At 46.8% G+C, this 27,357-nt stretch overlaps 1 protein-coding gene across 2 annotated transcripts in view; it reads left to right on the top strand.

Moving 5' to 3' along the window:
• Positions 1-27,357, top strand: part of IQCB1 (IQ motif containing B1) — a 93,389-nt gene that overhangs the window by 29,582 nt on the left and 36,450 nt on the right. For both annotated transcript variants that reach the window (XM_088473672.1, XM_088473671.1), the window contains exons 8-9: positions 20,123-20,232; positions 21,325-21,434. In XM_088473672.1, the coding sequence (XP_088329798.1) occupies positions 20,123-20,232; positions 21,325-21,434 (220 nt within the window). The remainder of the gene's footprint in view (positions 1-20,122; positions 20,233-21,324; positions 21,435-27,357) is intronic.

The raw sequence follows: 27,357 nt of genomic DNA, 5'->3' as shown, positions 1-27,357 counted from the left end.
CAGCCAAATCTGCCTTCGGCCCCGACTCCGTCGGAGTGCAAGAACCTGTCCTTTCAACCCCATCGCCCACAGGGCAAATCTAAGGTGCAGTCCTTTCTGAGGCCTTCAGGTCTGAAAAAGACTACCGAGTACAAGACGTCCGGCAGCCAAGCCGGACGACAAACACTCAGCCTGACGGGCTGGGCTTCCCCTTGAGGGACCCCAAGGTGGGAGGCCGCCTTCTGCAATACGCCCAGTGCTGGTTTCAGGCCACCACAGACACTTGGGTAAGGGAAGTGGCATCTCAGGGATATGCCCTCTCCTTCCGCAGACAGCTTCCTCATCAGTTCTTTGCAGCAGGCCTTCCTTCAGATCCAACAAAGGCTCTACCGATTCAGGAGATGGTGTGCTCTTTGCTCCATATGAGAGTCATAATGCCTGTTCCGTTACCCCTAAGGGGGATGGGATATTACTCCAACCTCTTTCTGGTTCAAAAACCAAATAGATCATACCGACCTATCCTCAACCTCAAGTCCCTGAACAAGTTTTTAAAGGTCCCTCAGTTCCGAATGGAGACTCTGCGTTCTATTGTTTTAGCTATGCAGCTTGGGGATTTTATGGTGTCCCTGGATATTCAGGATGCCTACCTGCATATCCCCATTGCCAGGGCTCATCAGCGTTACCTCAGATTTGCGGTGTCGGATCACCATTACCAGTTTCAGGCTCTACCGTTTGGCATTTCCATGGCCCCTCGGGTGTTCACAAAGGTAATGGCGGTCATGGCGGCACTCCAGCGGTTGCAGGGGGTTCGCCTGTTACCTTATTTGGACGACTTTCTGTTGGTGGGGTCGCCGCGGGTCCTTTTGCAACCATCTGCAACTGACAATATCAATGTTGCAGGCTCACGGATGGCAAGTGAACTGGAAGAAATCCTCTCTAATTCCTTCAGAGGATGGTCCACTCAGAGCATTGTTGGACTCTCAGCAGCAGAGGATCTTCTTGATTGAAGAAAAGATAGCCCCTTTGCAGTCCAGGATGCGCAATTGTCTACAGAGTCGCCGAGTGTCTCTTCACTTGGCAGTGAGGTTACTGGGTTCCATGGTGTCAACGTTCGACATGGTGAAGTATGCTCAGTTCCCTTCCAGACCTCTGCAGATGTTGATCCTCTCCAGATGGGACGGAATTCCCCGTCGGACAAAGACACAGATGATCATGCGCCCTCCCAAGGTGCGCCTGTCCCTGACTTGGTGGTTACAGAAGTCCCATCTCAGCAGGGGATGTCCGTTTTGGATTTCGGATTGGGTCCTTCTAACAACGGATGCCTGCCTTCAGGGCTGGGGCACTGTGACTGGCCCACACATCTTCCAGGACCGGCGGACGTCAGAGGAATCTGTCTTGCCGATCAATATATTGGAACTTCAGGCAGTGTTCAGAGCGGTGCAACAAGCAAGACTCTTCCTACGTGGGAAACCTGTACAAGTTCAGTCAGACAATGCCACCACGGTGGCTTACATAAACCGTCATGGAGGAACTCGAAGTCAATCTGCTCTAAGGGAGGTATCCTGCATTCTGACTTGGGCGGAAGGCAATCTCCCAGCTATTTCACGATGTTCGTTCCAGGAGTGCTCAACTGGGAAGCGGACTTCCTCAGCCGTCACAATGTACATCCGGGGGAATGGTCTCTTCACCAGGAGGTATTTCAACTCCTAGTGGACAAGTGGGGCCTTCCCGAAATCGACCTCATGGCTTCCAGACACAACCGCAACCTGTGGGCGTACGGATCCCGAACAAGAGACGCAGGGGCACTCCTGGTGTACGCTCTGTCGGTACAGTGGACCTTCCAGTTCGTGTACCTGTTTTCCTCCATTCTCCCTTCTGCCTCGAGTACTTTGAAAGGTCAAGCAAGAAGGAGGCAAGATCCTGCTGGTGGCTCCTGCGTGGGCCAGATGGCATTTGTACTCAGATCTTCAAGGTCTAAGGGTTTCTCCAGATCTGTGGTGAATACCATGCTCCGAGCTCGGAAACCTGCTTTGGCTGGAATTTATCACAGGGTGTGGCATACTTATTTTGAGTGGTGTCGCCCTAGAGGGTACGATCCTCAGGTGTTTTGGATATCCAGAGTGCTGGCTTTCCTACAGGCGGGCTCGGATCTAGGTCTGCGCCTCGCCTCACTGAAGGTGCATGTCTCTGCCCTGTCGGTTTGGTTTCAGCGTAGGATTGCTACGCTGCCTGATATCCACACCTTTATGCAGGGTGTCCTTCGCATCCAGCCTCCCTTTGTCCCTCCGGTGGGTTCTTGTGGCTTGGCTGTGGTTCTGAGGGTGCTCCAAGGTCCTCCATTCAAACCTTTTGGGCTCCGTGGATTTGAAATGGCTTTCATTCTGGCCATTGCTCCGGCCAGAAGAGTGTCGGATTTGGGGGCTCTCTCCTGTCGCCCCCCCCCACACACACACACACACACACACACACACTTTCTAGTTTCCATATTAATTTGGAAATTGTGGTCCCGGCCTGTAATTCCTCGGATCTCTTGGCTGGCGAGGCCTCACTGGATGTGGTACGGGTGCTGCGGATTTATGTGGACCGTACCACTTATTTACGGACTTTTTTTGTCCTGTATGGCTTTCACGCTCATGAGGGTCTTTCAGTGCCATCCTCTGTGAAGGCACATTCTACGAGGTCTGTGGGTCCTTCGTGTGCAGCTCACAGTGGCGCCTTGCTGTTCAGCTTTGCAAGGTGGCTACGTGGTCATCTGTCCATACTTTTGTCAGGCATTACGCCTTTGACACATTTGCTTCTCAGGATGCTTCCTGAGCGGTGGGTTCTCCTTTCTGCACAGGAGCATCCCCACCCTTGAAGGATACTGCTTTCGGAAATCCCCAAAGTATCCCTGTGGATCCCTAAGGACCCTGGAGTAGAAAACAAGAGATATGGTAAGCACTTACCTTTTTGTTATCTCTGTTTCTATGACCGTGTTGGCTAACCTTGACACTCCAGCTGTTGTGGAACTATATATCCCAGCATGCCCTGCCACAGTTTTGGCATGCCCTAATAGCAAAACTGTAGCAGTGCATGCTGGGTTACGTAGTTCCATAACAGCTGGAGTGTCAAGGTTAGCCAACACTGTTCTATGAAGTCCTTAGGGTCCACAGGGTGCCCCCCCTGTACTTCTGTAGGTCGTCAGTTTCTGTCTCCTTTTCTGTGAGAATGTGATTCTTCTGTATTCCAGACTTTCTTCTTCCTTTTTCTCCTCCGGCCTATGGCTTGCTACTAAAACTGAGGTGCCTTGGCCTGGGGCGGGGTATAGGACGAGGCCCTGTGCATCCTGGGATGACAGCTTTAACTGTGTGGTGCCCATGCCTATACCCCAAGGTATCCCTGTGGACCCTAATGACTTTGTATAAACAGAGATAACAAAGGTAAGTTCTTACCATATCTCTTGTTTTCGCAGGTCATGGGAGGTAAATGTCCTTACCTTCCTGTATCAACACAAAAACCAAAATCTCTTATTTTTTGGACCCAAGGAAGGGGAAGCATTCAGGCCTTCCGGGGTATGCCTTGGGGTCCCAGTAGAGGTTCCTCCAGGGGGCGTGGAGTCCATGGCACCAGTCGCCCTGCTTCTAAGCCAGCAGGTCAATCAACATGACCGTTACGGGACTGGGACCCGACTTCTGGTGGGAGGCCGCTTACTCGGCAAACTTGGATTCAATCTAGGCTGGATTTTTGGATAAGTGGAATAGTAACCAGGGGTTACACTTTAGATTTGGAGGGTCCTGTTCCAGAAAGAGATTTTTTTTTTTTTTTCCCCACTCTTCTCCCTGCTGGATGCTTGCAGAAGGGCGGCTCTCATACAAGCAATTTCTGCGCTCTCCGATTCCAAAGTAATTATTCCTGTTCCGGTACTACAGCTAGGCCTGGGGTTTTACTCCAGTCTTTACTTAGTAGATAAACCAGACTGGTCGTTTTGTCCCATTCTCAACCTCAAGGGGTTAAATCTATATCTCCACTTGGAACAATTCAAGATGGAGTCGGTAAGGTTAGTCATTTGTTCCATGGAGGAAGGGGAATTCCTGGCCTCCATAGATATCAAGGATGTCTACCTCCATATGGAGGGGTCATCAACATCTTCTGCAGTTTGCAGTGGGGTACCAGCATTTTCAGTTCCAGGCTCTGCCATTCGGTTTGGCCACCGCTCCCAGAGTATTTGCAAAGGTTAGGGCACCATGATATCACTACTTAGAAGTGGGGTGGGGGGTCATCAATGTGTTTGGACTATTTGTTGCTAAGGGCACCTTCAATAGTCCTATTGCAACAACATCTTCTGATTACCTTAGGCATGCTCCAGAGATTCGGCTGGATCGTCAAATTTAATTCCATCTCAGAGGATGGTATTTTTGGGTATTCTCTTCGACACCCAGTGTCAGAGTATTTCTTCTTTGGGGTCCATAGGGATCCACAGGGATGCCATGGGGGATCTTATGGGTGGAAGACCAGGCACCAAACAGTTAAAGCTTCTGCTCCCTGAATGCTCCGGGTCCTTCCCCATATATACCTCGACCCTAGCCATAGGACTTCAGTTGTTTGTTTAGTGCAGCAGGATCAAGATGCACTTTTGTAACCGGAGGACTGCTTAGACGAGTCCTAAGCATTTATTTTATGTTTCTCTCAGTTGGCAGTACCAAGCGTCTGAATTAAGACACATGTACTGCGGCTCCATCTACCTCCGCCGGGCCGCAACATCAGTAGTCGTGCTGGTGATTTTGGCGGGTCGCGGCTGAGCTTAGCTAGCAGCAATGCTGCGACCTGGACTGCACCGGATGTATGGAAATGTCAGATAAGGTGATTCCTCGCTTACGAGCAATCGCACACGGCAGTCCTTGCTTTTGGTGTCAGAGATGCACCAGAAGCCGCTGCTGTCAGGGCCCGGGATTGTCCGCGTCCTCCCTACACCAGCCGGGGCCTTATCTGATGCCGGGGATCGCCAGCAGACGTTATCTGTTGCCTCGAGGTCAGCTTACCCGGCTGGTTAAAGCAGCTTAGGGGAGGTAGGCGCACCCCCGGCAGCTCCTCCCCCAATCCAGACTACGTCCCTACGAAGGGTTTTGCACATCTGAGTTGCTCCGCCTACCCTCCACGTGTATGAGATGCTCACGGTTCAGGCTCAGTGCACCCTGTAGCGGTTGGTCTCAGGAGGGTCTGGGTCAGTCTTCCTGTATCCTCTCCCATGGTTAAGGTATATGGTGCTCTATGTCCTATCATTCCTTTGCGTTGCTGTAGTTGATTTAGAGCTGATTGTAATTATATTACATATGCATTGCATGGGACTGTTTGACACAGTCTTTTATTTCTAAGTCTGTCAATTGTAACTACCACTGTTGATCTCTTCATCCTCTTGGGGTGGAGGTTACTTTCTGAGTACTTCACATTCATTAAGATTTTGTAAAGGCTGTCACAAAACATTGCAATTATTTCCTTTACTTTGAACATGGGAAACAGGAGGGGGAGCAGCCTATGCTGGTTTCATGTAAATCATGTACGACTTGTGTCCTCTCAGGAGGTAAAGGATGGTTTGTGTGTTGTCTGTTATAAAGAGCCATCTCACCAGTCCAGTTTACCTGTCTCAATATCTTGGGTTGCCTCTTTTTTTTCCCGGGTTATGATGAAGGTTATGCGGTGTATGGCTGCTCCCATGATGCCTCCTTGGATGGGGTGTCCACAGTATGCTAGGTTTGCACCTTTTATGGAAGGATGTTTATGGCACCATCTAATGTTGATAACAGACCGGTAATGACCTAAGCGCAAGTTATGTTTCTCTCAGTCTGCCCAACATATGGTTTCAGAAGCCTCATCAGGGGAATCAGATGATGCACAGGGTTCCTCTCCAGGATCTAGTTCTGAGGAGGAGGATCATCCGTCCATGGTGGATGTTCCTTCTTTGGTGAGGGCGGAAAGATCAGTCCTAGATATTCAGGATGATGAACCAGCTCATAGTAAGAAGGCTCCAATGTTTTATCACCACCATAAGGTGGTCAAAACAGAGTTCCCTGTATCTGAACAGCTTACAGAGCTTACCGAGGAGGCATGGGGTAACCCTGATATATACGATTTTATGTGAATAAAAGAATGACATCATTGTATTCGTTCCCTCTTTCTGTATGTACTTAGTGGGAGGTACCTCCTACTGTGGATGCTCATGTAACACATTTAATCAGAAATGCTACATTGTCTATTCCATCAGCATCTTCGCTGAAGGATTCCACAGATAAAAAGATTGAAGCCTGTCTTAAAGCAATATTTTCATCATCTGGAGCGGTAGCTCGTCCCGCTATGGCTGGAGCTTGGGTAGCCAAAGTTTTGTTGAAGAATGGATAGGGGCACTGGAAGATTCACTACCAAATGCTACCAGAGAACAGATGATGAATATCTCCCACATACGGGAAGCAGCTTCCTATCTGGGAGGGGCTGCAGTGGATGCTGGAATTTTACCTTCTAGGGCAGTGTTCAAGGAACAGGGGTAAATTACCCCACATGGGGTAAAAATTTAATTCCTGGGGGTAATGGATGGACAGCCGGGCATGTATATGAATCATTCTATAATATAGAATGATTCATATGCATGCCCGGCTGTGCCTCAGGGAGGCTCTAAGCCGGACACCCGCTGAGATGTTATTACCAGTGGGCGCCCAGCTCCTTCCCTGCAGCGCCGCGTTAGCTGGTTCTCTTCTGAACTCCAGCTTCTGGCTCTCACATGACGTCTCTCCCATAGCTCGGAGGAGCAGCCAGGCGGACAGGACGGCGGCGGATGCAGGAGCGGGGATTAAGGGAAGTGTATTTTTTTTTTTTTTTTGGTACAAGCGGCACTACTACAGGGGCATAACTATGGGGGCACTACTACAGGGCATAACTATGGGGGCACTACTACAGGGCATAACTATGGGGGCACTACTACAGGGGCATTACTATGGGGGCACTACTACAGGGGCATAACTATGGGAGCACTACTATATGATTTCCTTCCTTTCAAATCAAGGGGGTAACGTCGGCGTATCTAAATATATTTTGGGGTAAAAGGTAAAAAAGTTCCCTGACCCCTGTTCTAGGGCATCAGCAGCATCAATAGTGGCACGCAGGGACCTTTGGTTAACATCTTGGAAAGCTGATACAGGATCAAAGAGGGTGCTGGAAGTCTTACCTTTCTATGGAAAGGTACTTTTTGGAGCACAGTTGGATAATATAAGCACTATGGCGGCTTCAAAATCTGCAGGTCTGCCATCTAAGTTAAATACTCAATTTAGGTAGGTTTCCTTTCAGTCTTTGCACGTCCCTGAGGACGTAAAGGAACTGTCTTCCTTTAGGCCAACTAAGTGACAAACTAAGAGGTCTGGCCCGGCAAGATGTGTAGCTTATAAGCCGGACAACAAGCCCTCAGCCTGATGAAGCGGGCCTCCTCCTAGGGCAGGGCTCGACAAATCCCGGGGGCCAGGTCGCCATGGCTACCAGATTTTGCTTCCTGGCTACTAGATTTTGCAGTGAGGGAGGAAGCAGATCCTCATCAGCTCCGGCGGAGATTCGTGCCTATAGTATTGCTGTGTTCATATCATGCACAGTAGTGTCGCCTGCGGTGACTGCTGTGCCTCTGTCCATCCTGGCCTGCACTGACAACTCCTCTCCATCCTGGCCTGCTCTGATCCCTGCTGTCTGTCCCAGTCTACGCTGATCCTCCTGTACGTCTCGGCTGTCTCCTATCTCCGGCTGCATAGATCTCTCCGGTAGTAGGGTCTATGCGTGGCCAGGGATTGCAGAGCGGCTTCAGAGGGATAGTGGTGTGACCACGAGGGGAGGGTTTTTTTTTTGTACTTTCTGGCACCATTATTTTATGTGAAATGTGGTCCGTTATTACTGGAGGGTGGGGGGTGGAGCAGGGGAGCTGTGCAGAGCAGTGAGGGGGCCTCCATTTTACTGTATCCATTCAACTGTGACCATTTTGTGGACTAGTATAGTGCGTATAACAGTTGCATAACACACAGAGCTGTGCTCCTCACTCATTCCTGTAATTTTTTTTGAGGGGACGGTGGTCTGGCTCCTACACTTTCATCCTGGCTCCTAGACTTTAGAAAAATGTGTCAAGCCCTGTCCTAGGGGATCCCAGGGTGGGAGGCAGACTCCTTCAGTCTGCGGATTATTGGCATCAAACAACTACAGATGCCTGGCTCCGAGAAGTGATCTCTCAGGTGTATGCCCTCACTTTCAGGAGGGATCCTCCCCAGAAGTTTTTTTTGCACAGATCTCCCATCCCACAAGGCCTTAGCTTTTCAGGGAGCCATTCACTCCCTGCTACAGGCAGGGGTACTAGTCCCAGTTCCTATGTCTCAACAAGGAAGGGGTTATTATTCCAATCTGTTTCTGGTTCAGAAACCGAATGAGGCTTATCGCGCCTCAACAGGTTTATCCATGTACCCAAGATTCATATGGAAACTCTCCAGTCAAATATTTTGGCAATGGAGCCAGGGGATTACATGGCTTCCCTGGACATTCAGGATGCATAACTGCGTTTTCTTATTATACCATCCCACCAGCAATTCTTACGGTTTGCTGTCCTTCAGCAACATTACCAATTTCGGGCTCTACCCTTTGGCCTATCTACGACTCCCCAAATAATGGCAGTCATGACGGCCTATCTCAGGCATCAGCCGTATCTGGACGACCTTCTTATTGTGGCACAGACTCCGGTTATTTTACAAAACCATCTTCGTTTGACCATAGCCTTCCTACAAAGACACAGCTGGATAATCAATTGGAAGAATCGTCACTTTCTCTAACACAGCAGATGGTACATCTGGGACCATTTCTGCCAGAGGACAAGATTGCAGATCTAGTATTGCGAATACGCAAGCTGATATGAAAGCAAAGGGTATCCATTCTGTTAGCAATTCAGGTCCTGGGATCAACGGTATCCACCTTCGACATGGTGGGGTATGCTCGGTTACATTCCAGGCCTCTACAAATATTGATTTTCTCCAGGTGGAACGGACAGCATCATCTGATAAGGTCTCAGAGGATCCTTCTCACTCCAGAGGTTTGTCACTTCCTCCTGTGGTGGCTGAGAAAGCATCATCTAAACATAGGGCGCTTCTCACCACAGAAGCCAGCCTTCATGGATGGGAGGGTAGTGACCGGTCATCACACATTTCAGGGAAGATGGACGAATCAAGAAAGTCATACATTCTGGAACTGCGAGCAGTATAAAGAGCTCTGGTCATGGCACAGGACCTGCTCCAGGGCAGGCCGGTCCAGATCCAGTCTGACAATGCGACTACAGTGGCCTACCTCAATCATCAATGAGGCACAAGAAGTTATGCAGCCATGAAGGAAGTAACAAAGGTCCTGAGTTGGGCAGAACGTCCTCTTCCAGCCATCTCGGCAATATTCATACCGGGAGTACTCAATTGGAAAGCAGACTTTCTAAGTCGCCAGGACATACGCCGGAGAGTGGTCTCTCCATCCGGGAGTGTTTCAGCTCCTGGTAAACAGAACCATAAGATCCCCAGTGTCACGACCCTGGCTAGTTTTTCATCTTTTGCCTTGAGACTTACCCCTGTCAGCTGTCCCTGTATGTGTAATCCGCCTGGGAGATCTGTCCTGATCATGCTGGCTGCAGCACTTCTGTGTATGCAGTTGGACTGTGCTCTCCTTTCCATAGTGATTGTTCACCTGAGCTCTCGACTGTCTGTGAACACTGCTAGCCTTGATTGGAATCACAAGTGTAGGTCTGACTCCCAGCACTGCAGAGATGATTACTCCCTCTGCATGTTGTGCCCTCCACCACTCAGAGTGCTACTACCAGACCACCTGACCATATCCACCAATTCCTGCCAGACCCAGGGTATATACATCCTCCTCTGATAGCATTCTGGGTCTGAAAATCTCGTTACTTCTCGTGGTGTATTGTTTGTGCTTCGTCTATGTACTAGTGTATTCCAGGCTACTGCTGATTGCTATACCTGGCGTGTCCAGAGATCCTGCTGGTTCCCAGACTAGTTCTATCAGTAATCCTTCCCAGCATAGCGAACAATACTCCAGTCTGGAGTGATATTCCAAGTCCATTCCATGATACTCCAGTCCGGAGTGATATTCCAAGTCCATTCCACGATACTCCAGTCCGGAGTGATATTCCAAGTCTATTCCACGATACTCCAGTCTGGAGTGATATTCCAAGTTCATCAGTTCAATTCACATTATTCCAGTCCAGAGTCAAGTTCCAAATCCTTCAAGTTCAAAACTCCTGTCTGGAGATCCAGTACCAGTTCACTTAAGTTTCAAGTCCACAGTTTCTTTTCCAGGTTCAGCGATTATTGGTAGACTCTTTCCTTCAGTCTATTCAGCTAATCTTCCTGCCGGTTCCTCCGTCACCTACTGAAATCCTGTCCAGTTCAGCAAATCTTCCTGCCGGTCCCGGTCCAGTTCCTCCCAAGTCTGCTACTGGTTCCACTCCAACGTTACAAGTTTAATGTTCCTGTCATTTATCACCAAAGGCAGTTCTCACTGCTATACAATTCTTTTGCAAATAGAGCTATTTACGTCAACCATGGTTCCAGTTAAGCCTGTCTCCGCTGAATCCACTTCAACACCTGAATCAGGTAATTCTCAGACTCCAACCGTGACACCCAGGTCCAGAGACCCATCAGCAGCCTTCATGGACGCACTGGCAGTAAGATGGGACTTCAAGCTGGCGTATCTCTTTCCTCCGATTTCTCTACTTCCAAGAGTTCTCAGAAAATTCAAGCAGTAAGGCGGAACGTAATACTGATGGCTCTGGCTTGGCCCAGACATCATTGGTTCAACGACAATCAGAATTTGTCCGTAGACCGTCCATACCCTCTTCCTCTGGCAGGATCTGGTAACTCAGGGTCCCGACATCCGGACTTACCTTGTCTGGCTGTGACGGTGTGGCTTTTCAATCTTCCATCCTAAAAGCGAAAGGTTTTTCCAGTTCTGTTATTCAAAAGATGATTAGGGCACAGAAGCCTGCCTCTGCCCTCATGTATTACAGAGTTTTGTATTCTTTTGGTCAGTGGTGGTCCCGTAGGAATTATGATCCTAAGATAGTCAGGATTTCCAGGGTACTGGCTTTTCTTCAGACAGGATTAGACAAAGGTCTATGCCTGGCCACTTTGAGAGTGCAGGTTTCTAAACTGTCAGCCTGGTTCCAGAAGAAGATTGCTTCATCACCAGATGTTAGAATTTTTTTTTTTCCAAGGAGTTTTGTGAGTTCAGCCTCCTTTTGTTCCACCGGTAGCACCGTGGGATTTGTCTTTGGTTCTTAAGGGACTACAAACTTCCCCATTTGAACCTTTGGTCTATGTGGATTTGAAGTGGTTAACAGCAAAGACAATTTTTGCTATTTCTTCTGCTCGCAGAGTCTTTTGTTTGGCAGCGCTCTCTTGTTGCTCCCCATTTTTGATTTTTCAACAGGATAAAGCTGTTCTTCGTACAAGGGAGGGTTACCTTCCTAAGGTAGTGACCCGTTTTCATGTGAATGAAGAAATTGTTGTTCCAGCTTTTCAGGCTCCAGACCTTTCTGTCGGTGAAGCCTCACTGGATGTAGTTCGTACTCTCTGTATCTATGTGGAGCGTACAAACTCTGTTAGAAAATCAGATGCTCTTTTTGTATTATATGGTTTTCCAAATGAGGATGGCCAGCTAATAAGCAGACTCTGGCAAGATGGCTACGCATGACTATCTCTCAGGTGTACACACAGGCTGATCTTCCTGTCCTAAGCACGATGACAGCACATTCTACTAGGTCTGTAGGACCATCGTGGGCATTCAATCGTGGTGCCTCTGCTGACCAATTGTGCAAGGCTGCCATGTGATCTTCTGTCCACACTTTTTTCTTAGGTTTTATGCCTTTGATACTTTTGCTTCCCAGGATACTTCCTTTGGGCGACAAGTTCTCATTTCTGCTTAGGAGTGTCTTCCACCCTAGGGGAACTGCTTTAGGACGTCCACATGGTATCCCTGTGGATCCCTATGGACCCTGAAGAAGAAAATTAGAGCTATGGTAGATTTACCTAGATAACTCCTTTTTCTTCGAGGTCCACAGGGCACCCACCCTGATGCACCTGGCTTCATTGGGTTATATTCTTTCGGTCACAGATTCCCTCATCTAATGTAAGAGTTTCTGGTGTATGATTGTTGTTCCTTCTCTTTTCCTTCTTCTGCCTTAAGGCTTGTTAACTAAACTGAAGTCCTATGACTAGGGGAAGGACCCAGAACATTCTGGGAGCAGAAGCTTTAACAGTTTGGTGCCTGGTCTTCCAACCATAATATCCCCATCCCTGTGGACCTTATGGACCTTGAAGAAAAGGAGTTATCTAGGTAAGTCTACCATAACTCTAATTCTCTTCTGCAGGCAAAGATTCAAGATCTTCAATCCATAATAAGGAACATTTTACAGATGCCTCATATCTCAGTCCTCAGGGCTATGCAGTTACTGGGAAATATGATGGCCTGTTTCGAAGACGTTCCTTTCATCAGATTCCATGCCCAACCACTTCAAAACCAATTGATTAATCGATGGGTAAAGTCAGACCTTCGATTAAGCAGGCAGATGTTTAGATTATCTCTGCAGACCCGTCTGCAATCCTATGGTGGCTGCGGGATGCAAATCTTAACAGGGGTTGCCAGTAATGAACTGGATCATTGTCACCACAGATGTCGGCCTAACAGGCTGGGGGGGGGGCGGTGGTTCTAGACATGCACCTACAGGGTCTTTGGTCCGTCCAGGAAGTTTCTCTTTTCGTCAATATACTGGAATTAAGGGCGATTTCGGTATGCATTGGTTCAGGCTCAATCCCATCTAAGGAGCCTACCAGTGCGAATCCAATCAGACAATGCCACGGCAGTTGCTTATATAAACAAGCAGGGTGGCACACGCAGCTGACGAGCAATAAGGGAGGTTTTCACATCCTTCATTGGGCAGAAAGTTGGGTTCCAGCTATTTCAGCAGTTTAAATTCCAGGGGTGGACAACTGGGAGGCGTACTTCTTAATCCGCCAAAGTGTGCATCCAAGGGAATGGGAATGGCACCAGGAAGTGTTTACGGAAATAGTTTCCAGATGGGGGTCTCCAGACATAGATCTAATGGCTTTCCGTCTCAACAGGAAACTTCCAAGGTACGGATTTTGGTCCCAGGATCTCAGGCAGCCCTGGTGGATGCCATGACACCCCCCTTGGTGTTCCGGCTGGGATACATCTTTCCACCTCTAGTAATGTTACCAAGAGTACTTCAGTGGATTCGATCAGTGGCATGGCCGGTCATTCTGGTGGCTCCAGACTGGCCATGCTGTCATTGGTACGCAATTCTTCAGAACATGTTGGCAGAAGTCCTGTATCGTCTGCCCCTGCGTCCAGATCTGTTTTTTCAGGGTCCATGCCGCCACCTCAATTTGCCTCGCTTGATTTTGACGGTATGGTTCTTTAGTCCAACATCTTGAGGGCCAAAGAGTTTTCAGAATCTGTTGTAAAAACCATGATAGAGGCTCGCAAACCAGTCACTTCCAAGAATTATCATCGGCTATGGAAGATATATATTTCTTGGTGTGATCGACACAAGTTTAAACCTGGAAGGTTCCACGTGTCTCGTCTTTTGTCTTTTCTGCAAGATGGGTTAGTTAAGGGTCTTCGATTGTCCTCTCTTAAGGGACAAATTGCGTCCCTGTCGATCCTGTATCAAAAGAAATTGGCCACCATTCCTGAAGTTCAAACCTTCTTGCAGAGGGTTCTTCGCATACAGCCTCCTTATGTCCCGTCGGTTCCTCCTTGGGACTTGAACTTAGTTTTAGAGATACTTCAAAAGGCACCTTTTTGAGCCATTGGAATCTGTAGATTTGCGATACAGCACTTTGAAGGTTGTTACTCTTCTGGCCAAGGCAATGGCCAAAAGAAACTCTGAGTTAGCATCTCTTTCTTGTAAATCTCCGCTTCTTATTTTTCATGAGAATAGGGTGATGTTACGCACTAAACCTTCCTTTCTCCCGTAAGTGGTATCGTCTTTTCACATTAACCAGGATATCGTCCCTCCAGCCCTTAGCCAGGCTTCAGTGACTATTGAATCTTCTTCCTTAGCACTGTTGGATGTTTTACATGCGTTATGCACTTCCTTTTGAGCGCACTGCGTCTTTGAGGCTTATGGATTCTTTGTTGTTGTTTGATGCACCAAAAAGAGGCTGGCCAGTCTCGAAAGGATCCATCGCTAGATGGGTCACTTCTGCCATCCGGTAGGCATATTTGTCTTCACATGTGACTGTTCCAGCTTCGATTCGGGCAGACTTGACTCATTCTGTCGGGGCTTCTTGTGCTGTGCAGCATGGTGCCTTGGTAGAGTAGTTGTGCAAAGCAGGTACCTGGCCATCCGTACACACCTTCATAAAATTTCACAGCTTCCATACATTTGGAGCGAGGGTGGCTAATGTTGGGCGAAAAATTCTTCGAGCGGCCGATTCCGACGCCCCCCCCCCCCCCTTTAATTGGCTTGCTTTGGTAGATCCCAGAGGCAATGGCATCCCCAGATGGATGATAAAGGAAATCTGATTTTTACTCTCTTAAAATCTCTTCCTGGGGGATGTTGGGATCTCTCGCTTGTTTGGTTTCATACTAGGGGTAAATTTACTAAAGTGAGAGTTTTTAGAAGTGAGTTTTAAAAGTGATGTTGCCCATAGCAACTAATCAGATTCTAGCTATTATCTTCTATAAAGTGCTAGTTAAATGTTAAGTAGAATCTGATTGGTTGCTATGGGCAACATCACTTTTAAAACTCACTTCTGAAAACTCTCACTTTAGTAAATTTACCCCTAGTTACCTGTTGGTTTTCTGTTTTGTTTTTTGTTTTTTTTAGGGGAGGGGTTATACAGTGGGTGGGAGCCAGTCTTAATTAGTGCCCGACTCCACAGCTCACTATACATAACCCAGAGGTAATGGCATCCCTCAGATGGACTCCGAAGGAAGAGATTTTACGGTGAGTAAAAATCTTATTTTTTTAAAACGGCAAGCATGTTAAAGACAATATCAAGCTAGTTTTGCCCTTATCATGCTTGCTGTTTTAAAAAAAATGGGCATTCTCGCATGTATTCTACTCTCTCGCACTGTATTACATTTAGACCTTAATCTGCAGTAAAAAAAAGTAATAATTATGAAATTTGTGTTTTTGCCAGTCCCAGTTGGCATACAAAAGAGTACCAGTGGACATCTGGAACCGAATGCCATTGTTCTGTATGCTTCGTATAGTCTGTGGTGGCACATGTCTAGTAGAGTGAGATACAGCTGAAAGGGCTTTACAGAGTGGGCCATATCTGTGGTTTTAACCCATGACTGTGCTTACTCTGTTTGTTAGAGCTTCCACAGACTGTAAGTGGGCAGTTGCTGCTGTGACTTAGGATAAGTCTGAGTTCTCGCTAGCATTACTCAGTAATTGTATAGGTTTAAATCCTCTCTGTTCTGCTACCTTTCAGAACCCAGATTATAGCCTATGGCTCAACCACCCTCAGCAAGTCTGTTCTTGACTAATCTTGTGAGCTAAGCAAGATGTGACCTAACTACTAATTGAATGGGAGATGTTCTCCAATGTATAGGATATGCTGTAAGCTTACCACCTGGGGCTTTCCGCTACAATGTACGGTATTTCAGCAGTCTGTTTTGAGAGACTGTTGGAGATTCAATGCTAGTATGAGATTATTGGTATCTTCTGCAACTAAAGACCTCTTTAGTATCTTCTGCAACTAAAGACCTCTTTAGTGCAGGCTTGATCCCGTATATACTATTGGAGTAGGCCTGCGATGACTTTAGAGAGGAGGAGGCCCATGTGCATTCTATGTGCCCCGCTCCCCTGACACAGTTGCTGAGTAGACTCTGGCACATATGCAAGTCACCAGAAACATGGTATCCTCGCCAAGTTTCCCATGATTACTCTACTGAAAATGGACAGATCTTTGGGAAAATGGTGGCTGCACCATTTTCTCACTGATTTGCATGACATTGGAGAGGTAAGTATAATTTGGGGGCCCACCTTGTTTTTTAGTTAAGCCCATGAAGTAGGTGAGTCCCTGTTCGAGATGTTGTCTTAAGCGCTGACAATCTGCTTTGCAGGTGGTCAGGTTCTTAATATTCTATCCAAGTCTGGTTTCATTCTAATGTAAGGTCTGTAAAAGTAAGACTAACATTTACATACTCTACCAAGTTTTTTTTCTAGTCCAGGTGGAGTGTACGAATCATCAGATAGAAATTCCACTCTAGAGAGATTTCTATTCAGTTCCCTTTAGCGCCTCCTCCTCAGAGTGAAAACACCAAACACCAGAGATATGCATTTCCCAGGTATTTTGTGACCAGGGAGGTTGTTTCTGAGATTCCTCCTTGACTTATGCCTTACATCATTAGGCCAGAAAAGTATTAACAGACAAATTCATTTTTAATTTTGCTCTTGACAGTAGTTGAGGTAAGTGCAAGCTGCAAGATCCTGGCAGGCTCTTTTCTTTTAGTGCATGCAAACTGAACAAAGTTGGAGATTTTCTCCTTACTTTTCTGCCTGTCCTAGGACATCTTTAGAGGTGTTTAGCTATTAAGAATGCTAGCCTTCGTTCCACGGAGCATATGGTAAGAGGTGGTTTTTCCACCAGTTGTCGGTGATGAATAACCATGTTTCATGACCATTGGATATCTTTCCCCCTTCTGTTCATCAGGTGTAGATCCTAGACCTGCAGCAAATGAGAGTTCTGCAGGTCTAATGCATAGAAGTGGCAGGTCACATATAGTCCGATGTCTGTAGCATCGCATCTTTTAACATGTCAAAGCATCCAGAGGTGCACAATCTAGGACTTCCAGTTTTGCTTTCCAGACTTCTTCCTTAGGACTTTCTGTCACCTTGGGCTAATATGACGGTTATTGCAGTTCTGGCGGCACTGTTAAGAAAGGAAGGGGAAAGTTGTGGTCATTCCATTCTTGCACAATCTCCCATAGAGAGATTATTTCTACTTCCATTCAGTACTGTTTTTGGCTTCTTGACGGGTAGATGAGAGTTCTGATTCCAGCTCTGTGCAGCCAATGCTATGTCTTTGGGTATGCAGGTTTCCACAGCTTAAGAATAATAACCTTGCCAGAGTAACACACTGGCAGGTGGTGGTGGAAACGGCAGCTTGTCTCGCTGCTGTAGCAGCCAGTGCTAGTGACAGACTTTGTACTGTGTCCTGGCCATAGCAACCGTAAACCCCACTAGTGTCCTACTAATCATAAATGGAACAAATCTCCCCATAATCAGTAAATGATCATACTGTCTTTCACAGGACTTGAAGTTAAACAGGGACATCTCGCCCTTCTATGTTGTTAAAGCTCAGAAGATCTACTTAGGGAGTTTGCTGATTCTCTGTGATGCGCAAAACAGATGTTGGCCAGGAACAAAGTAGAGGATCAGGTCAACCTTTTCAATATGCTTATTCTGGTTTGGGACACCTGGTTTCAGAAAGACATTCATCCTTTCTAAATGGCTGCCACCTGGTACTCTGGACCTGATTGAGAGATGTACACTAATGCCCTCGCTGTTGCGCCTTTGTACTCAGCTTCTGTATGAAAATATTTAAATGTCGCAGATGCCGGGATATATATTGGGACTTCCACCTGCGACTTCACAAATCTAAACGATTGGACATAGCCGTGGTTGCAGATCATTTTAAAATTGGACTTCTGAGTAGCCCTATGGTCGCACAGAATGGCTGTGTGTACTGAGATGCCAGCGCCATGTTATCTGTGTACTGGATCACAGTCGCAGGCTGCGAACCATCCTGAAAATGGTCACGGCATGCCTGCACTTTATGCTGTTACTCCCTGTTACCTTCGCTAAACGATCCCTAACTTTCAATCACACTGCAAGTAAAAAGTCGCTGCGAGCAACTACGGTACCTTGACACATGCGCAGGTTACTGATAATCAGTCAACTGCAGAAATATTGGCATTATGCACATCTCTGAATTGGGCCCTCTGTCCCCACATGGTTTAACCTTTCATGTTTTCACATTCAGAGATGCTAGCTATCTTTACATTCAGTTAAAGTCAAAGTACCCTCCCCTGGGGCGACTTCGGAATGTCCCCATGTTAGCAGTATCCCCCAGATATGATGAAGGAGAAAAGAGGTTTCTGGTTATTTGCTGTTTAAATCCATATCTCCAAATCATCTAAATGGCACGGTGCTCCCACCCTTTCCCTCTGGAAGAGATTTGTTTATTGTTCGAATGATGATAGTATTTCAGTGTATTCTTTCCTTACCCTGTCCTTTTTGGCTATATAACTTGGAAACAGAAGAGGGGTTGATGTAGGGAGGAGCATTAGCGCTCAAAGTATAAAGTTAACCAGGGCCTGACCTAGCTGCTGAGCGAGAAGGACATGTGGTGGTGCAGCTCAAGCAATCCAGCCGTTCCCAGGTACATTTTAAATGTTTTCATCCACCCCCACTACATTTGCCTCAGTGCCTGCGGGTCACCCTCTACCTTTGGCAGGTCAAGCCACGGTCTCCTGGTGAGGCTGCCATGGATGAGCCCCACCTTGGATATGGGATGCTGGGAGCCCGCTACCATCATCAGCCTTTTGCTGGGAAGATTTGGTTTGCCTTCTCTGCTGCTCCTCATTTGCCCTGTGGCTGCCCAGAACACTGATTTAGCTATTTGTCTGTGCCTGTATTATACCTGTTGGCAACATATACTGTCCAGGGCATATTGAAGGACTTACCTGCTGTGATACTGAGAACCTGCCTGCTGCTGTCTGGAGACTGATGCTTGGTTGCACTCTGTTTCCTACTTTCATCTTGGACAGGGTATAGGAGTCCTGGCTACCTGCAGCACCCCTGCATATGGCGTATGATTAAGCTCTCATGACTTTATCCCACCACTCCTGTATGTTCTGATGCTAAGTTCTGCACATGGATTCCTTGATATCAAGTCAAGACTTTGGAATGCCTTGTGATTTATATCCTGTCTTTAACAAGTTCTGCTAATGGCTCCTAGGAAAGCTTCCAACTCTGTACCCGCATGAGCTCATTTAAACAAACCTCACTGGCACAGGGCGCTTCAGGTTCCTTGTCACACAGTAATCGTGCTAAGAATGCTGTTTCAGCTGTGGTTGCGTCCTCGTCTACCTCCTACACTCTCTCTCAAAGATGGTTCCTATTGATGATGAGTAGCCCCTCACAGTTTAGGCTATGAAACCGCTTCTGGCATTCTTCAAGGTGGACATTACTATGGAATTTCGAACTGCGCTTCAGTCCTGCCAACTAGGGAAGCCGATCCCGGGTACACGCTATGCAATTCTATATACCATGTTTCACATTATGATGTTCTCTACTTCAAGTTTATTCTCCTTTTGTGTTGTTATCTTTGAATGTGAAGGGTCTAAATTCCCTGACTAAAGGTAGGTACACACCTGAAAGATCTATCTGCAAATAAAGTGATCTGCAGATATATCTTTAGATGATGGTCGTTCATACACACTGAACGGCCATCATCTATCCGGCAGCCGCAGGTCCCACTGGTAGGGAGGTGGGGCGGAGCCGCCCCCCTCCCCACGGCTGCCGCTGTGTGTGTACGGGTGGTCTGCAGACACCGTACACATTTCCCGATGGACAGATATGTCTGCGGACATATCTGTCCATCGGCTGTGCAGCACAGCCAATGCGATATGTCTGTGAACGACACGGTTAAGACATATCGTCTGTACACACTGGCCGACGGCAGAGCCTTACTCTATTCACATCAGTCCCTGCCCCGGTCCCTTGAACTTAGTCTATATTCCCTACCACATGTACACGCACACACATACACACTAGGGTTAATTTTTGTTAGTAGCCAATTAACCTACCAGTATATTTTTTGTAATGTAGGAGGAAACCGGAGCACCCACAGGAAACCCACACAAGAACAGGGAGAACATACAAACTCCACACAGTTAGGGCAGTAGTGATAATCTTCAAAGTAAAACTGATATTAATAAGCTGTAATTCATTACATACCACTGTTGGCTTTGTTCATGGAATATTTATTGCTATTATTATGTGTCCTAAAGACGCTGACACAGGTTAGTGAACATTCAGTCTGTTATGTCTCTGCAGGGCTCAGATCTCTGTTAAGCAAGCAGTGGACTGGAAAAGGCTTCGGCCGAGAGCTCAGTCGACTTCTAGAGGTGTTGTACTCCAGTTCTTTCCAGCAAGAGGAATTGCAGGTAATATGCACACAAGGTGGTCTGTGCTACATTTCCTCTGTGCTTTGAATGGGAGCATTTGTGGTATATTTACTATATTGATTTTTAAATTGATTAAAATCGACCTAAACATTGATGTTGTGTTTCTGAGGCTAAATCCCACATTGACTAACAGACAATTTTTTTTCTTAAATATTAGTAAATGTGTGATTTAGCCCCAGAAACACAACATCATTGTTGATCGATTAAATTATAAATTGATTGGAATCGACCTTTAGTAAATATACCCCTCTGTCTCTCTTTGCTGTGGGTTTAAGTCTCTGCACCTCCTTTTTGTAGCGTCTATAAAGGTTTTATTAAGTGAGTTTGAAGAATTTATCTTTGCGTCCGTCTTTGGGAGCGCCACTCACTACTTTGGCATTTTCAGCACCAAATTTTGCCTGAGCAGAGTTATTTTGCTGTGAGACTGATGAAACGCTCTTCTTAAAATCTCTAATTTCATAAAAAATGTATACAGAATTAGGCTGGACAGTACTGTGCAGTGAATAGAATGCTCTGTTATTATATTTTGTTTATATTAGCCAACTGTTCTGATGGCTAAGGATCTTTACTGTAGATTTCTTGGTAACTATGAAAGGAATTGATGGGTCTGAAAAAAATATATACACATGAACTGCTAGATTGCACATATCCAGTGTGGTTGGAAAAAGACCGCGAACATAAGACCATAGGGACCATCTGCTGACAGCATTTCCCAACATGCCCAATAATGTTTCCATTGATGTTAATCTGATCATTCTTGGGTCTTCTGCTCTTTTTGGGGGCTCTACTCCTTGCAATATTAGCATTTCCTCCACTTTTTTTTACATATGCAGTGAAACCCAAGGTATACTGTCCCAATGTATTTGGTGTTCTTTTTCTTTATTAAATTAAATACTTTAAAACATTTATTAGAAACAATATTTTTTCCATTTTCTCATCCACATGATAGTATGGTTTGTATGTTTCTGGAGGAATAACTGCGATGTACAGAGACCAAACCTTGTACCAGAACTAGGACTGTTGTTTGAGTTATTTAGTTTGAACTGTAACATGTTCTTTTTCTGTGAGCAGAGGCTGCACCATTCTGCCTGCGTCATCCAGGCCGTGTGGAGGGGATTCCAGATAAGAAAAAGGTTGAAGAAGCTGCCCAGGGCCATAACATCTTTACAGAGGAGTTTTAGGTACAAATAATTACAGTATCAACATTTCATTAATAATTATTATATCTGTAATTCACTTGCATAGAACAGTCCTGAAAAATGTGTCTGGTCTTCTGAGGATTTATAGATGCATAGCAAGGGAGCCTGAGGGTAACCATTCTCTGCCCATTGCTATATACAGGTCACTACCCAACAATATTCTAGTATTACCAATTGACACCAACAACAAAATTATATATAATATATTAGTCCATAGAAGTGGCACTCAGGGACAAATAAAAATAGTCAACAGCAGGTATAAATTTCTGACGTTTCAATACTGTACTGCATTTTCCTCAGGGATATAAACAAATAATGAACACTACTCACCTTATATCTCCAAACACCTTGTGCAAACAACCCAGTTTCCGGTTTCAAGCAGAAGATGGTGCCATTGCACGAGGTGTTTGGGGATATAAGGTGAGTAGTGTTCATTATTTGTTAATATCCCTGCAATAAAGCATTGAAACGTCGGAAACTTATACCTGCTGTTGTCTGTTTTTATTTGGATCTTGAGTGCCGCTTCTATGGACTATGGGCCTGGTTCAGTAAGGATCGCTATTTCTCCGTAATTGCACGCAGGTCTGCTGGGAAAATATGCTAATTAATACAATCTCAATGCCGTTGCACTGCCAGCCTAGAGACGCCCACTGCCTCCCACTACCGCTATCTCACATCCGTAATACTTTGCAATCCTTCACAAACATCGGTAACATCGTGTACTATCGGTCCCTCATGCAGAATTACTACAGCCCTGACCTTACTCAGAAGTTGATAACTTCGTTGCACGCAGTGATAGCACAAGCTGTGTATGCCATAGCAGTGGCTAATTTATGCACGCCCTGTAACGGCGTTCAAACGCACTGGAACGCCTGCGTTTCGCGACCACCACCCCCCAAACGCTCACTTCCTGTCAATCACTCTGCTTAGTCTCTGCGATCGCATCACGATCGCAGTGGCATTTGAACGGTGTTCTTGCACGAATCAACTCTGTGTTGCATCTGCTCTTCTGTGAGATTTCCGGGTAGCCATCTGGCGCGCACACAATGCATTTTCCGTTCATTTGTCACAATCTGCTGAACCTGTTAGAATGAGATGCCAAATGAAGCCGAAGGTTCGCATAAAGTTAACCTGTCATTTTGCAACATTTCTGCAGCTTTGGCAGTGTTGAAATCTGTAACCGCGGTGGATGGTTTCCCAGAACGCGTTTCATCAGTCACTCGCGTATTACCCTCTTTGAAGTGCTTCCAGCACGGAAATACTGCAGCACAACTAATTGTTTCTCCACCGTATGCTTGCCCTAACATTTCATGCGTTTCATTTCCGCTTTTTCCAAGTTTAACACAAAATTCAATCACACATCTCTGACGTAATCTCAGACACGTCTTCCTCATCCGCCATGATGAAACGTACGAAGATCATATTTAAAAAAAATGTAAGACATTATAGGGTAATATTGTTTGGTTTGATGAATAATGGCACCACATAATTATTTATATAAATAGTGCAAATGGTTTCTTAGACCCAAATGTCACAAATAGCATGCTTAGAAATAGAAAAAAGTACACCTTGAAATGATTTGTCAGAAGCCCCCTTTTATAGTGCTCCTACACACTAAGGGGGGAATAAACCCTGCGGCTAGTTACCTGCACCACGCGGGCAAATGCTATTCAATTAAATAGCATTTTCCCTGTGCGGTAGCCCCCGTGGGTGCCTTTTCTTGCAGACTTTTCCTTGCAGCTCCTGGTAGACACTGGGAACTCAGGGGTATAGATGGTGGTGAGTGGAGCCGGGCACCTTAAGTCTTCATTAATTTTGACTGGACTCCTCCCCCTCTATACCACACCTGACCCGGTTTAGTTTAAGCGTCTGGTGGAGCCAGGCAAATTTTTTCAAGGTACTGATGTGCCTGCCACGTTTTTTCACTTTTTTTTTTTTTTTTTTCTTCCTGCTGCTGCTGACGGGATACAGGAATCTGCCTGCAATGTAGGCACCTCCAGGTTTAATGTGGCAGCTAAGTAGGGTCTGTCCAGCAGTGCCTACAGTCAAGCCATGCTGGCCCCCGTCCCTGTAGTTTACTGCCATTTCACAGGGCGACTAGGAAGGAGCGGGGCTAGTGATGTCTGTCAATATAATAGTCCCTGCTATTGGCTGACGCGGGCACATCTTGTCCTCATTGTTTGGCCGGCTCAGGGGGTGTTTCAGTTTTAGACCTCCCCCCTCTGTTCGGCTTCACGGTCAAATTGCAAGCAGATGCACGCCAAAAAGAGGGGGGCGGTCAGAATTGTCACAACAGCTTGCCGCTGACAGACTTAACCATTTCTGCGTCTGTTGCAAGTGTTTCTGGTAGTGCCTCCTTCATGCAGACTTTGGTGGTTTGTGCTCCACCTACGGATGCTCACTCCGTGGAACCGCCTTGGGCACAGGGCCTAGCTTGCTTGGTCCAAGGTTTGGTTTAATTTTTTTATCCTTCTTAGAAAAACTTCTGGACCCTTCTTTCTGGTATATTCGGGCCGCACTCCACTGGCAGAAGGGTAGCATCCCAGGCATACTTCAGATATGGGCGGGATCTGATTTTGAGGCTTCCTCTCAGGCGGAGGACGACCCTTTGGAAGAATCAGATGTGGATCTTTCCTTGGAGAATGAGATTTATTCTTTAGACATGCAGGGTGTAAAGGCTTTTGTCAAGGCTGTGCAAGATGTTTTGCAGATCTCTGATGCAGAGATTCCAGTTGCTGGTAGGCACCTTTCTTACCAGACTGTCCAAAAAGAGGGCTATTTCAGTTATGCAGTCCTCTTCTCTTTGGGGTACATCTGATCGCAATTGGGAATACGCTTTGAATAACATTTTATATTGCAGCTGGGCCTTCTTTTCGCCCTATCTAGGTCTCTGCTTTGGTACACAAGGCAGAAGGAAAATGGGTGTAACTACTGGGCAAGAGAGTCCAGCCTGTTCTGTGTGTTCTGACCTGATTCCTTTTGGTCAAGTACATCTGCGAATCTGCCTATTTGGTGAGCCGGCGATAGATGCAGGTTTGTTCTGTTCCACAGTCTCTGCTTCGGCAGTTGCGACTCGCCGGGCTTTCTGGTTAAGGTCCTGGCACGCCGTGCTAGAACCTCTCTACTCCAGAAATGGACAAGATCATCGCCCTGGCCACGTGGGGCAATATCTATTTTTTTCCTTCTTCAGCTTCCCAGGCAAAGAGTCTGTCAGGACATTTATTTTTGTCCTTTTTTTCACTATGGTAAGTCGCGTTTTTGCAGTTCCTGGGGAAAATTCTCCTCGTCTCGGGGCCGACATGGTCTGGATGCAGAATTAAGGGCCGTTCTTCAGACAAACCTTCCGCATGACTGGTAGCCCCCACTCATGGGGAATCCTATGGGGGGATGCCCTTCGTTTTTGGGATGCCTGGTTTCGGACATCTTCAGATTCCTGGGTGAGAGGCGTCCTCTCTGTGGGTTACAGGATATGTCTATTGAGCCTTACTCCTCAGATATTTTTCACCACAGGGTTGCCGGCGCTTCGTCAAAAGCATCTTGCTTTACGGGGTGCTGTGCAGAATCTTCTCTCCACAGGTGTTGTGATCCCGGTACCCGCAGACCGACAGCAACCGGGTTTTTATTCAAATCTCTTTGTGGTCCCAAACCCTGACAGCTCTGTGTGACCCATTCTCAAGTGCCTTAATGCTCATTTGCATATACGAAACTTCAAGATGGAGTCTCTCCGCTCGGTCCATGGATATCAGGGATGCTTATCTCCAAAACCCTCATTACCAGTTTAGGGCTGTACCCTTCAGGCCTCTCAACAGCTCTTCTGGTCTTTCCGAAGGTCTTTTCTGATCGCTATATGTCACCATTGTTCCATATCTGGAGGCACTTATCCTCAAGGCCCCTTTCTCAGAAATTCTTCAGTCCCATATTCTGCTGGCACATCAGTTCATGATCTCACAGGGATGGATTATCAATTTTAAAAAATCCAACCTTGTACCATCACAAAGGATGGTTTTCCTAGGCATGCTGTTAGACACCTCTCTAGAACGGGTCCTTCCGCCCCAGGACAAGATTGTGGCCATCCTACAGAAGAGGGAAGTTTCCATCCATCTTTGCATGTGAATCTGGCGAAAACTTGTATCCTCCTCCGAAGTGGTTCAATTTGAATGATTCCATTCCAGGGAGCTTCAGTTGGATCTGTTGTCCAAATGAGTTGACTCGCATATCCACAGGTCTCAGATCATCTATCTGTCCCTCCTCTGGTGGCGGGATTACAGACCTCTCAGTGCAGGTTTCCCCTTCGTCGTTTGGGATCGATTTTGGTGACCACACATGCCAGTCTCCGGGGCTGTAGTTCTTCAGTTCCAGTGGGTTTTTTCCTTCTGGGAGAGGTTCTTGCCCATGAATGTCCTGGAGCTCAGGGCTATGTTCTGAGCCTTGACGGCGGCTCAGGACCATCTGCCGGTGTGTCCAGTAAAGGTCCAGTCGGACAAAACCACATTGGTGGCGTATCTTAATCACTAGGGGGGCACAAAGAGTTCCTCTGTTGATGAGGGAGACTGCCGCCATCCTGCGGTGGGCCGAACGGCAGTGCCAACTGTATTGTCCATGTTCATTCCAGGGGTCGACCTTTGGGAAGTAGGCTACTGTACCTCAGCTGTCAATATCTTCACCAGGGCTAATGGTCTCTGTATTTGGATGTCTTTTGTGCCCTGGTAGATCTGATGGCATCTCAGCTGAACCACAAAGTTCTGCTGTATTGTACCAGGACTCTGGATCCTGGATCTTCTCAGTTGATGTCCATTCCATGGGATTTTTGCCTGATACATTGCTTCATCCCTATGCTGTCTGTTTTGTTGTTGCCTGTTGTGTGTTGCATGTTGTCACACCTTCTGTTGTGCCTGTTGGGATGCTTGTTTTGTTGGATTGATAGTTAGGGGTTACTTTTCTTCTGTCCTTTGTCTCCTCTGGGCTTGATTAAACTTAACTGGGTCAGGTGGGGTATAGAGGGGGAGGAGACCATTTAAAATCATTGAAGATTTAAAGTGCCAATCATTACCATCTATACCCCGTGTCCCCTATAGAATCGGAGAAAGGTATTTTACTGGTAAGTACAAAAATCTTGTTTTAAATTAAACTCCATACAGACAGGACCCTGTTCAAAATTGAACACATGATGTGAGGCAGTAATGCTGACTACTTTGCCATCCCCATCTATTTAATCAAAGAGGAGAGGGTTTAATACAAGTAGATAGTGGATTTTGGGTGTCATTCAGACCTGCTCGCGAGCAAAGGACGCTCGCAAACGGGTCGATGTTGCCCCACTGCGCATACGCACGACGGAGGGAGCTCCGTCGTGCGCATGTGCGAGACTCGGATAGCGACGGGCTCTCCGTCGCTCCGGGTCTTGCACCAAAGGGGACGTGCTGTCGATGTTGATTGACAGCACGCCCCCTTTGGTGGGCGTGCCGGGGGCGTGACTGCCAGACGGAGGCATTCCCATGGGAACGCCTACCGTCTGAGTCCGGCTCCACTGACATCAGTAATGATGTCAGTGGGAGTGATTTTGGCTCTGATAGAGCCAAAATCACTCCTGGGCTTGCGGAAGCGAGACCCTACCGCAGGGTCTCGTCGCAAGCCCGATGGTCGCGATGGTGTTTGACCATCGCGACCATCTTTTTGGCCGCTCGCATAAGCTGTGGGTGGTCACCCACAGCTATGCGAGCGGCCAGGAGGCCGCTCCAAATTTAGCTGGGACGGCCCTGATTCAGAGCGAGCGCTCTGGTCAGAGCGTTCAGCTCTGAATCAGGCCCTTTGTTCTATTGTTGCTTACAATTTTTGCTTTTTAATGTAAAGTACTATGACCATACCCAATGTTCCTGTTTTCTAGTTGTATCATGGTTGTTTATTGCCT

Source organism: Taudactylus pleione, unplaced genomic scaffold (assembly GCF_031769625.1).
Source record: "Taudactylus pleione unplaced genomic scaffold, aTauple2 ptg000138l, whole genome shotgun sequence".
Classification (NCBI taxonomy): domain Eukaryota; kingdom Metazoa; phylum Chordata; class Amphibia; order Anura; family Myobatrachidae; genus Taudactylus; species Taudactylus pleione.
This window is presented reverse-complemented; position numbering and strand designations above follow the sequence as displayed.